Below are 13,533 nucleotides of genomic sequence, written 5' to 3'. Positions count from 1 at the left end.
AGAAGAGTTTTACCAGGATGCTGCCTGGATTAGAGAGTATAAGCTGTAAGAAGAGGCTAGAAAAATTTGGGTTGTTTTCTGTGGAGTGGCAGAGGCTGAGGGAGATTTGATAGAAGTCTATAAAATAATGAGACATGTAGATAGGGTCGACGGTCAGAATTGTTTTCCCAGAGTTGAAATGCCTGATACTGCGGAGCATACACTTAAGGGGGGTGGCGGGTTCAAAGATGTGAGAGGTAAGGTTTTTTTGCAAAGAAAATGGTTGGAATCTGGAACACGCTGGTAGTGGAGGCAGATATGATAGGGACATTTAAGGGACTTTTAGGTAAACAGATGAATATGGAAGGAATGGAAAGATATGGACCAGGGGCAGGCAGAGGGGATTAGTTTGTTTTGGCATCATGTTCGGTGCAACACGGTGGGCCGAAGGGCCCGTTCCTGTGCTGTACTGTTCTCTGTTCTATTTCACTGTAACCTCACTGCTCCAGGTTTAACCATTCAGTGCTAAATATAACAGTATCTCTTCCCGAACCGTGGGCTTCTCATCCACCCTGTGTGTTAGCAAACTGTTCAGAATAACAAACAGCAATTAAAGTTCTGTTGTGATTCTTTCTGATTTCAGTATATCACTGTGCAGACCATTTCTGGAACTGGATCACTGCGGATTGGGGCTAACTTTCTGGTGAGTGGTGCAATGTCTGTTGAAATGTGTTATAGTTTGTTGCTTTACTGCTAACTTCTCTGAATGTGCCTTTCTCATTTCTCCTATGACGCAGATACAGTGTGTTCCAGCCTCACTCTGTTAACATCAAGGTTTGTGCCATTCTTTTTTAGCAAGCACATGTTTCCCCAGGATCTCAACTTGGCGATCCTCACCTCCATTTGTCTTCCCTTCTTTCTAGAAGTTTTCAGACTTCTAAAATTTAACGTGTCTTGACCATATCCTAACAGACTTCATATCTGTCATTCCCTTTAAATACCCTACCCCTTCAGCCTTGATTCTGCAACTTTGGTTTCTTTAGAAGATGGAGGGTTTCAAACCTTTTCAATAAAAATGGATGCTTTCTAGCACCATCTGCCCCCCGATCCTTCTCCCTGTGCTGGAAAGGGAGAGGTAATCCAAGAGTTGGCAAATCTACAGGTTGGCAGGGTGCAAGCACAGACTAGGTCTTGTAGATACGAGAAAGGTGTTCACTTGGCATAATCAGAAGTCCCCTGCTTTGGGCTGGCTTTGTTGAATATTCTGATGTGAAATAACAATCAAAGGCCTTTTTACTCAAAGCAGTCGACACATCTGATGATCTAACCTGTTTCAAATATGTGAAAGGCACATTTGCTGTTCAACATCTGATTTGATCACTGTCTGAACTAACAGCTCAATTTCTCCAGCATTTTTGTGATCAAACAAGCCATGAAAAGTGCAGTACTCAGCTGTGCTCTTCAGTAAGATTTTTATCTTAGTACTTAACTCTGAAGAGAATTACAAATTTGGCACCTCCAACCTGCACGTGGCTATCTGATTGTGACCTTAAGTCCACTTTCCTATTGTCCCCCAAGATCCTTGACTCCCTTGTCAATCAAAACTCTGTTCCAACTCAACCCCAAGTATAGTCAGTCTCCCAGGCTTCATTACCGTCTGCTGAAGAGAATTATAAAGTTCTGATCAAATGAAAAATCCTCATCTCGGTCTTAAGCGGGAGACTCCTACTTTTGAAACATGTTCTAGATCCCCCCGTGATAGGAAACATCAGCTGTGCTGTGACATTGTGTCCTGTGACATGATTAATTCAACGTCTCAGAATAAAGGTGCCCCCAGGTAGCATCAACCACAGTATGAATGAATTTTACATCAGGTTTGAAAGGAAGAAGAGTGAGCCTAGGACTAACATTTTCAACTGATGTTATTTTAAAATGTGGGACCTGGACGTTGTTGGTGGGGTCCAGCATTTATTGCCCATCCCTAGTAGCCCTTGAGATGTTTCAATCTCCATGTTGTAGGTTGACCCACCGTACCATTAGTTAGGGCCTTCCAGGACTTTGACCCAGTGAGAGTGAAAGAACACATGTTTTCAAGTCAGGATGGCAAGTGGCTTGGATAGGAACTTGCAGGTGATTGTGTACCCATGTATCTGCTGCTGTTGTCCTTTGAGTAGTCATGGGTTAGGAAGGTGCTGTCTAAGGATCTTGGGTGAATTTCTGCAATGCATCTTGTAGATGGTATACACACTGCTGCTATTGAGCCTCACTGGTGCAGGGAGTGAATGCTCATGCCAGTCAAGTGGGCTGCTTTGTTTTGGTTGGTCTCAAGCTGCTTGGATGTTGTTGGAGCTAGACCCATTCCAGCATGTGTTCCATCATTTGTGCCTTGTAGATAATAGACAGGCTTTTGGGAGTCAGGGGGTGAGTTACTCACCACAGTGTTCCTATCCTCTGATCTGCTCTTATAGCCACTGTGTTTCTATGATGAGTGCAGTTGAGTTTCTGGTTAATGAAAATGCCCAGGATGTTGACTGTGTGGAATTGAGTGAATGTCAAGGGGTGGCGATTGTCTCTTATTGGAGTTGATCATAGTCTGGCATCTGTGTGGCGCGAATGCTACTTGCCACTTGTCAGCCCAAACCTGGATATTGTCCAGATCTTATTGCATTTGAGCATGGACTGCTTCGGTATCTGAGGAGTTGTGAATGCTGCTGAACATTGTGTAATCATCAGCGAACATCCCCACTTCTGACCTTATAATGGAGGGAAGTCGTTGATGAAGCAGCTGAAGATGCTAGGACACTACCCTGAGGGATTCCTGCAGAGATGTCCTGCTGAGATGACTGACCTCCATATTCCAATGTGCTCCAACCATCCTTTGATACCCATTGTGTCCAATTTTGCTAAAGCTCCTTGATGCCCCATTCAGTCAAATACAGCCTTGATGTCAAGGGCTGTCACTTTCACCTCACCTCTGAAATTCTGGCAGGAATGATAGGGTAGTGGAGTGACTTCGTTAGTATGGAACAAGTACGAAACCAAGAAATGATCTTGGATCAGACGATGCAGAAAAAGTATTGGAGGTAAGAAATAACAAGGGAAGAACACTAATGGGTGTAGTCTCTGGGCCTGCTAACTGCAATGCTGCTGGACAAAGGATAAATCAGGAGATAGTGAGGAAGTGGGAAAAAAAAGAAGTCAGTACATTAATCATGGTTAAGTTTAATCCTCATGTAGACTGGGAAAATCAAATTGGCAGAGAGTTGCCACAAAGAAGAATTCACACTGTGTATGTCACGTTGAGAGAGGCAGTTTATTGCAGGACCAGCCAGTGACTGCTTCAGGGAGATGCAGCGTTGTTGTCAGTTTGGGACGGGCTCTTTGTTGAAGGGTAGAAATGCCCTAAAGGAAGTATTTAAGGATTAGGGTTACACTGTTCCAAAACTTTTTTAGGATGAGCTTTCTAACATTTTTGTAAAACTATTTTAATTGAAATTTGAAAAATTGATTATTTGAATGGTTGCAAATTGAGAGAGGGCACTGTTCAAAGAGACCGGTTGCTGAACGTAGTGTGCAGACGCAGCAGGTGTGTGCATCCTGTCAAACCCCCTCAGAATCTCATCTTTCACTCAGATCACCTCGTATTCAATGAGAATAGGCCCAACCCCAGCCCAACCTTTCCTCAGAAAACAAACACCTTTGTCCCAGGAATCAACCTAATAAAGTTGATCAGAACTGTCTCTAATATGAGGATGTCCCTCCTTCAGTAAGGGAACCAAATATCTTCCTGCCCCTATCTTGTTCCTCCTCCGAAAACCTTTTTTTTTAAATGTTTCTGCCTTTGTGATTTGTTCTACAAAATATTGAGACTGATGAGTAGCGAGTAATATTGAAGTACAACTCACTAAAGCAAAAGTACATCTGTTTGGTGAAATGGGCAGCATGATAGTGGGGTATACAAGACAAGGGTACTGTAATGACAACCCAACCTTAGCATGCAGCATTGGTGCTCTCTCCTGCTTGCAGCAACGGTTCTACAAGAACAGCCGAGAGGTCTACCTACCCAAACCATCCTGGGGCAACCACACACCTATCTTCAGGGATGCTGGCTTGGAAGTCAAAAGTTACCGTTATTATGATCCAAAGACCTGTGGCTTTGATTTTACTGGGGCACTAGAGGACATATCGGTGAGTACACTCTTTCATCAGTTTCTTTAAGACTATTGAGACTCAGAATAGTATATTTTTTTTAATAAAGCTAAATTGATGATCGCATTTACTGTTGAATTGTGAAAAGCAAGAACAGTGCAGTCCAATGCGGTTGATTAGATTCCTTACAGTGTGGAAACAGGCCCTTTGGCCCAACAAGTCCACACTGACCTTGCGAAGAGTAACCCACCCAGACCCGTTCCCCAGCTCTATATTTACCCCTGACTAATGCATCTAACACGATGGGCAATTTAGCATGGCCAATTCACCTGATCTGCACATCTTTGGACTGTGGGAGGAAACCAGAGCACCTGGAGGAAACCCACGCAGACACGGGGAGAATGTGCAAACTCCACACAGACAGTTGCCCGAGGCTGGAATCGAACCCAGGTCCGTGGCGCTGTGAGACAGCAGTGCTAACCACTGAGCCACTGTGCTGCCCAAACTAATTGAAACTTGATTTAAAACTAATTTACGTGGTCATAGAGATGTACAGCATGGAAACAGACCCTTTGGTCCAACTCGTCCATGCTGACCGGATATCCTAGTACTTGGCCTGAAATTCTCTAAATCATTCCCATCATATACCCATCCAGGTGCCTTTTAAATTTGGAATTGTACCAGCCTCCACCACTTCCTCTGGCAGCTCATTCCATACACACACTACCCTCTGTGTTCCAAGGTGCCCCTTAGGTCCTTTTTAAATCTTTCCCTCCTCAGCCTATGCCCTCTATTTCCGGATTCCCCCACCGCAGGGAAAAGAACTTGATTATTTACTTTATCCGTGCCACTCATGATTTTATAAACCTCTATAAGGTCACCCCACAGCCTCCGACGCTCCAGGGAAAACAGCCCCAGCCTATTCAGCCTCTCCCTAGAGCTCATATCCTCCAACCCTGGCAACATCCTTGTAAATCTTTTCTGAACCCTTTCAAGTTTCACAGCATCTTTCCGATAGAAAGGAGACCAGAATTGCACACAATATTCCAACAGTGGCCTAACCAATGTCCTGTACAGCTGCAACATGACCTCCCAACTCCTGTACTTAATACTCTGACCAATAAAGGAAAGCATACCAAACGCCGCCTTCACTATCCTATCTACCTGCGACTCCACTTTCAAGGAACTATGAACCTGCACTCCAAGGTTTCTTTGTTCAGCAACACTCCCTAGGACCTTACAATTAAGTGTATAAGTCCTGCTAAGATTTGCTTTCCCAAATGCAGCACCTTGCATTTATCTGAAATAAACTCCATCTGCCACTCCTCGCCGTATTGGTGCATCTGATCAAAATCCTGTTGTACTCTGAGGTAAACTACTTCACTATCCGTTACACCTCCAATTTTGGTGTCATCTGCAAACTTACTAACCATGCCACTGATGCTCACATCCAGATCATTTATATAAATGATGCAAAGCAGTGGACCCAGCACTGATCCTCGTAGCACACCACTGGTCACAGGCATCCAGTCTGAAAAACAACCCTCCACCACCACCCTCTGTCTTCTACCTTTGAGCTAGTTCTCCCTCTATTCCGTGAGATCTAACCTTGCTTACCAGTCTATCATGAGGAACCTTGTCGAATGCCTTACTGAAGTCCATATAGATCACATCCACCACTCTGCCCTAATCAGTCCTCTTCATTATGACTTCAAAAAACTTAATGCACAAAGCCACATTGACTATCCATAATCAGTCCTTGCCTATCCAAATGCACATAAATCCTGTCCCTCAAATTCTCTCCAACAACTTGCTCACTACCGACGTCAGGCTCACCGGTCTATAGTTCCCTGGCTTGTCCTTACCACCCTTCTTAAATAGTGGCACCGCATTAGCCAACCTCCAGTCTTCTGGCACCTCACCTGTGACTATCGATGATGTAAATATCTCAGCAAGAGGCCCAGCAATCACTTCCTTAGTTTCCCACAGAGTTCGAGAGTACATCTGATCAGGTCCTGGGGATTTATCCACCTTTACCCATTTTAAGACATCCAGCACCACCACCTCTGTAATATGGACATTTTTCAAGATGTCACCATCTATTTCCCCACATTCTGTGTCTTCCATGTCCTTCTCCACAGTAAACACTGATGCAAAATACTCAGTTATTTTCTTCCCCATCTCCTGCGGTTCCACACATATGCTGCCTTGCTGATTTTTGAGGGTTCCTATTCTCTCCCTAGTTGCCCTTTTGTCCTTAATATACTTACAAAATTCCTTTGCATTCTCCTTAACCCTATTTGCCAAAGCTATCTCATGTCCCCTCTTTGCTCTCCTGATTTCCCTCTTAAGTATACTCCTACTGCCTTAATACTCTTCTAAGGGTTCGCTCAATCTCTGCTGTCTATACCTGACATATACTTCCCTCTTTTTCTTGAACAAGCCCTCAATTCCCTAGTCATCCAGCATTCCCTATACCTACCAGCCTTTCCTTTCACCCTGACAGGAATATTCTTTCTCTGGACTCTTGTTATCTCTTTCTGAAGGCTTCCCATTTTTCAGCCGTCCCTTTACCTGCGAACATCTGCCCCCAGTCAGCTTTCGAGAGTTCTTGCCTAATACCGTCCAAATTGGCCGTTCTCCAATATAGAACTTCAACTTTTAGATCTGGTCTATCCTTTTCCATCACTATTTTAAATCTAATGGAATTATGGTCGCTGGCCCCAAAGTGCTCCCCCACTGACACCTCAGTCACCTGCCCTGCCTTATTTCCCAAGAGTAGGTCAAGTTTTGCACCTTCTCTAGTAGTTACAACCACATACTGAATCAGAAAATGTTAGAACATAGAACAATACAGCACAGAACAGGCCCTTCGGCCCACGATGTTGTGCCGAACTTCTAACCTAGATGAAGTACCCATCCATGTACCTATCCAAATGCCGCTTAAAGGTTGCCAATGATTCCGACTCTACCACTCCCACGGGCAGAGCATTCCATGCCCCCACCACTCTCTGGGTAAAGAACCCACCCCTGACATCTCCCCTATACCTTCCACCCTTCACCTTAAATTTATGTCCCCTTGTAACACTCTGTTGTACCCGGGGAAAAAGTTTCTGACTGTCTACTCTATCTATTCCTCTGATCATCTTCTAAACCTCTATCAAGTCACCCCTCATCCTTCGCCGTTCCAACGAGAAAAGGCCGAGAACTCTCAACCTATCCTCGTACGACTTCCTCTCCATTCCAGGCAACATCCTGGTAAATCTTCTCTGCACCCTCTCCAAAGCTTCCACATCTTTCCTAAAGTGAGGCGACCAGAACTGCACACAGTACTCCAACTGTGGCCTAACCAAAGTCCTGTACAGCTGCAACATCACTTCACGACTCTTGAATTCAATCCCTCTGCTAATGAACGATAATACTCCATAGGCCTTCTTACAAACTCTATCCACCTGAGTGGCAACCTTCAAAGATCTTTGTACATAGACCCCAAGATCCCTCTGTTCCTCCACCTGACTTAGAACCCTACTATTAACCCTGTATTCCGCATTCTTATTTGTTCTTCCAAAATGGACAACCTCACACTTGGCAGGGTTGAACTCCATCTGCCACTCCTCAGCCCAGCTCTGCATCATATCTAAGTCCCTCTGCAGCCGACAACAGCCCTCCTCACTGTCCACAACTCCACCTATCTTCGTATCTTCTGTTCTTGGAGATTCACAAATTCCTCTCTATCCAAACCCTGAACACTATGGCAGTCCTGGTCTATGTTTGGAAGGTTAAAATCCCCTACCATTACAACCTAGTATTCTTACAGATAACAGAAATCTCATTACAACCTTTTTCACAATTTCCTGTTGACTATTGGGGAGTCTATAGTACAATTCTAGTCAGGTGATCATCCCAAACTTATTTCTCAGTTCCATCCAGATAACTTCCCTGGATGTATTTCCGGGAATATTCTCCCTAAGTACAGCTATAATGCTGTCCCTTATCAAAAATGCCACTCCCCCTCCTCACTTGCCTCCCTTTCTATCCTTCCTGTAGCATTTGTATCCTGGAACATTAAGCTGCCAGTCCTGCCCACCCCGAGCCATGTTTCTGTAATTGCTATGATATCCCAGTCCATGTACCTAACCATGCCCTGAGTTCATCTGCCTTCCCTGTTAGGCCCCTTGCATCGAAATAAATACAGTTTAATTTATCAGCCCGACCTCATTTTCTGTTTTGTCCCTGCCTGCCCTGACTGACTTGTTCCTTTTCCCAACTGGACCAGTATCCGATGGATCTCTTTTCTCACTATCTTCCTGGATCCCTACCTGCCCACCACCAGCCCGCCCCCCCCCCCCCCCCCCCCACCTTAATAGTCTAATTCCTCTCGAGCAGTTCTAACAAATCTCCCTGCCAGTATATTAGTCCCCTTCCAATTCGGGTGCAATCCGTCCTCCTTATACAGGTCACTTCTGCTCCAGAAGAGATTCCAACGATGCTAAAATGTGAACCTTTCTCCCCTCCACCAGCTCCTCAGCCATGCAGTCACCTGCTGTATCCTCCTATTCCTATCCTTTTAAGCTCATGCCAATGGGAGTAATCCAGATATTACTACCCTCAAGAACCTCCTTTTTAAATTCCTGCCTAATTTTCTATATTCTTCCTTCAGAATCTCATCCTTTTCCCTTGCTATGTCATTAGCTCCAATGTGTACACCGACCTTCTGCTTAGCCCACTCCCCGTTGAGAACATTCTGCACTCTGTCAAAGATATCCTTGATCCTGGCACCAGGGGGGTTACACTGTTGGCCGCTGAAACATCTGTGTGTACCTCTGACTGGAGAGTCCCCTATTACAATCGATCACTTGGAACTTACGTACCCCTCGTTACATTAGAGCCTATCTCGGTCCCGGAAACTTGGCTCTTCGTGCTACATTCTCGAGAGTCCATCGCCCCCTACATTTTCCAAAACAGCATACTTGTTTGAGATCGGGGTAGCTACAGGAGACTCTTGCACTACCTGCCTCCCTCTCTTACCTTTCCTGGTGGTAACCCACCTACCTGACTGTCTCTGTGGTTTTTCTCCCTTCCTATAACTGCCATCCATCACACCCCCTTGCTTCTGTAGATTCCTAATTGCCTCTAACTGCCGCTCCAGTTTTAATAACTTGGATGTGGAGATGGAAGATTTTAATGTTTGTATACTAATCTTGTTGGAGGAGAAGCAAATCACTTTTGCTTGTTAGTGTTTCGGAGTGATAATATCTCACTTCATTTCCTCACATTGCACTCCCATTACCATGAGTTCAGTCTGATTATAAACTCCAAATGCATCCTTGAACTCACCGAAAACCTTTGACTATAATGTTGGATGATTTTCAAATGCTTAGTTTGTAGAACAAGGATAGATCATTGCAGTTATCTGACATTTGCTGTGATCTAAGACAATTTGAGGCCTAGGATCTCTAGAAAGGGGAAAATAAACTCCTGAAGGGGCACTACAGATGCTGAATTATATTGTATAGTATTCCGGTGATTCATAACAAATTGCTGCCAGTTTGGTAAAGAGATGGAATGACCTTTTGGTTGACATCAATTTGTGACGTAAAATGACGTAAAATTTTCACAACACCTTTTCATATGACATCATTTATATCCGATTAAGCATCTCTGATGAGTAAGTGACTCTGTGTGCAAGCAATGTCAACATATGACCATCACACAAACACAAAATTCCTCGATTCAAAACACTGTTTTGAACCGAGGAATTCCGGGATGACCTATTCTGTTTTGTTATTGAAATAATAGCTGTGGTGCACAGATAGCTTTACTCTAGTTCTGTACTCAACAACGATTAGATTAGATTCCCTACAGTGTGGAAACAGGCCCTTCGGCCCAACCAGTCGACACCGATCCTCCGAAGAGTAACCCACCCACCCCCCCTCCCCTGACGATTGCACCTAACAACTATGGAAAATTTAGCATGGCCAATTCACCTGACCTGCACATCTTTGGAATGTGGGAGGAAACCGGAGCAAACCCACACAGACACAGGGACAATGTGCAAACTCCACACAGACAGTTACCCGAGGCTGGAATCGAACCAGGGTCCCTGGCGTTGTAAGGCAGCAGTGCTAACCACTGAGCCACCATGCCGCCCCTATAGTAAACTTTAAATTCCCAGCAATGGACCAAAGGCTTCCAGCTGATGATGTAAAGTTAGCCAATTCCAAATGAAAGCACAAATATGCTGCACGCTGCTGAATATCCTGGGAACCACATCCTGAACGGCGATCTGAGAATTCAGGACTGCGCAGAGATTATGTTGGGAATCATGAGGAAAGTATCACCTTGTATAATCAGGGGTTTCAAATGTTTGTTTGTGCCTTAAAAATAAGAATATATTTGAGTATATTTTGACATTCCAATTTTGTTTTTCCTGTGTCTGTTGCAGAAAATTCCAGAACAAACTATCATCCTGTTTCACGCTTGTGCGCACAACCCGACTGGGGTAGACCCGAGGCCTGAGCAATGGAAGGAGCTGGCGATGATGGTCAAGGTGAGAGATGGGCCCTGGCGTGTTTCAAAGTGCCGGGTTTTGCAGCAAACAGTTTTTTCCCACATCTGTCTCAGTTGAGATGGTGGGAATGCGTCGGAACCTCTTTGAAGCTCTTCTTTTGAGTTAAAGTCCACCACACTATATCTCATTTATCCAGTTATTCACCATTTAAAGTTGACAGTTGACATTTTCCTTCAACTATGTTATTAAAATAGTGACAGTATATTTATTTAATGTTAATAATTTACGTCTAATACTATTTGCTAAACTTCCCATGTGGCCTGCATCCTCTGAAGAACTTCTTGCCATGCTTTCACTCCTGCACTCAGTCCTCCTGACCTTCCTGCCACTGCACTCCCTCACAGAATCCCTAGGTGGAAACAGGCCATTTGGCCCAACAAGTCCATATTGACCCTCCAAAGAGTATCCCTCAGACCCCATTCGCTACCATATTACTCTATATTTACCCCAGACTAATACACCTAACCTACACATCCCTGAACAATACGGGTAATTTAGCATGGCCAATTCACCTGACCCGCACACCTTTGGACTGTGGGAGGAAACCGGAGCACCCAGAGGAAACCCACGAAGACACTGGGAGGATGTGCAAACTCCACACAGAGAGTCGCCTGAGGCTGGAATTGAACCCAGGTCCCTGGCGCTGTGAGGCAGCAGTGCTAACCACTGAGCCAACATGCCACTCCTCACAAACCTCCAGCCCCATTCTCACCTTTAACATCTCGGTGTCCAGTGTCTTCTGGCTGCTGTTCTGATCTCGCACTGAAGCCCCTGGGCTCCACCTTGTGGCAGAGATTAGTTAGTGCAACTCACCAACCTCTGCCAATAGATGGAAGCTGACCAATTAAAGCCAAGTAGGTTTGATTTTAAAATTTATATTGTTTATTTTAAAGCTTATTTATTTATAAATGGTGACATTTGAGAATATATTCCCTTTTAACCTAATTATAGAATCCTGAGTGTGCAAGCAGGCCATTCGACCCATCGAGTCCACACCGACCCTCTGAAGAACATCCCACCCAGACTCACCTGGTCTCTGTAACCCTGCATTTCCTGTGGTGAATCCACCTAATCTGCATGTCTCTGGACGGGGAGAACGTGCAAATTCCAAATCACCCACAGTCACCCGAGGCTGGAATCGAACCTGGGACCCTGGTGCTGTGAGGCAGCAGTGCTGACCACTGAGCCGCCCCTATTTTGTATGTGTTGTTTTCTGCTGAGAATGCTGCTGAAGTACCTAACAGTATAGCATTTCTTTTATGTTGTGTGATTAATCTTGCTGTAATAGGAGACAATGTGCAGTAATTGACATGGTAGTACATATACCTGTTTAAATAAAGTGCTATCAAACCAGTTGGTATACGGAGCTGAGAGCTTCTAACTTTGTTTTGCTGTCCAGAAAAGAAACCTCTTCCCATTCTTCGACATGGCTTACCAGGGTTTTGCAAGTGGAGATGCTGACAGAGATGCCTGGGCTGTGCGCCATTTCCTTGAGCAGGGGATTAACATAGTTCTGTCACAGTCCTATGCCAAGAACATGGGGCTGTATGGTAAGTAAATATCCCCGGATTCCTGCAGTTTGTTAATGCAGTTTGGTTTGGGATTGAATTGTTCCAAATGTGTATGAATACCAACTTGCGAATTAATTGTCTAGCTGCCTTCCTTTTGGGTTGATTTTTCCTCCTCGTGTAGTCTGTCCGAATTGGTCAGCGTTCCTGATGGAGAGGCAAATTGACAGCTCCATACCCCAGTTCCTTTGCCAGTGCCACTCCATAAGATGTAGGAGCAAGTCAGTCCATCAGTCCCTTCAGTGAGTTCATGGCTGATCTGATCATCCTCAGATCTTCTCCCTATAACCCTTGAAATTGTTTACTGATTGAACGTCTGTCTATCTTAGCATTGAACAGCTTCCACATCTCTTTTCCACAGATTCATTACTCTCTTAGAGAAGAAATTCCTTCTCATCTCAGTCTTAAATGTATGACCCCTTATTCTGAGATTATGCCCTCTGCTCCTAGACTCTTCCACAAGAGGGAACAACCCTTCCACATCTACCCTGTCAGGTACCTCAAGAAATGTGTAAGTTTCAATAAGATGACCTCTCATTCTTCTAAACTCCAATCAGTACAGACCCAACCTACTCAACATCATCTCATCATGAAAATTCTCCCTTTATCCAAATCCCCTGTTTTATTCCACTGTTTATGTTGTTACACTATCCCAAACTCCACGAGCTCTTAACCTTATGTGTGGTACCTTATCGGCTGCCTTTGGGAAATCCACATGATATCTGCTACTCTTCCTTTGTCTTGTTATCTCCTCAAAACAATTCTATTTTATAAGTGGCCTAATGTGTGTGGTACCTTATCAAAAGCCTTCGGAAAATCCAAATATGTTTCAGATATTGCTTCCCATGTTATCTATCCTGCTAGCTACCTCCTCAAATAATTCTGTCAAATCTGTGAGCCATGTTTCCTCTCCATGACCCCATGCTGACTCAACTTGTTCATATTGTGTGTTTCGAAGTGCTCTGTTACTGTAACAGACTCCAACGTTTTCCTAATAACAGACATTAAGCCAACTGGCCTATCCTTGCCTGTTTTTGTCTCCTCCTCGTTTCAAGTTGTTGTATTGTAGTTTTCCAAAGCTATGGGACTTGTTCAGATATTGACCAGTGCATCCATTATCACTGTAGCTGCTTCCTTTAATATCCTAGAATGCATCCCATCAGGTCCAAAGGACTTACTGGGTCTTAGCCCCGTTAGTGATCGTTATTGTGTTTATTTCCTCTTTTTGCCCCATAATTATTTAGTAATTTTGGAATGCCGTTAATG

The 13,533-nt window shown here is 44.3% G+C and overlaps 1 protein-coding gene across 1 annotated transcript in view; it reads left to right on the top strand.

Annotated features, from left to right (window-relative positions):
• The window catches only part of LOC122558594 (aspartate aminotransferase, mitochondrial), a 53,602-nt gene that overhangs the window by 27,494 nt on the left and 12,575 nt on the right, over nt 1-13,533 (top strand). Inside the window, exons 4-7 of the mRNA XM_043707367.2 lie at nt 623-682; nt 4,006-4,167; nt 10,574-10,678; nt 12,099-12,249. Coding sequence (XP_043563302.1) covers nt 623-682; nt 4,006-4,167; nt 10,574-10,678; nt 12,099-12,249 — 478 coding nt within the window. The remainder of the gene's footprint in view (nt 1-622; nt 683-4,005; nt 4,168-10,573; nt 10,679-12,098; nt 12,250-13,533) is intronic.

Source organism: Chiloscyllium plagiosum, unplaced genomic scaffold, assembly GCF_037043375.1.
Source record: "Chiloscyllium plagiosum isolate Xiang-an unplaced genomic scaffold, Cpla_swu_hap1 HiC_scaffold_17, whole genome shotgun sequence".
NCBI lineage: Eukaryota > Metazoa > Chordata > Chondrichthyes > Orectolobiformes > Hemiscylliidae > Chiloscyllium > Chiloscyllium plagiosum.
The sequence above is the reverse complement of the archived record's forward strand: the minus strand, read 5'-3'. Positions and strand labels throughout refer to the sequence as shown.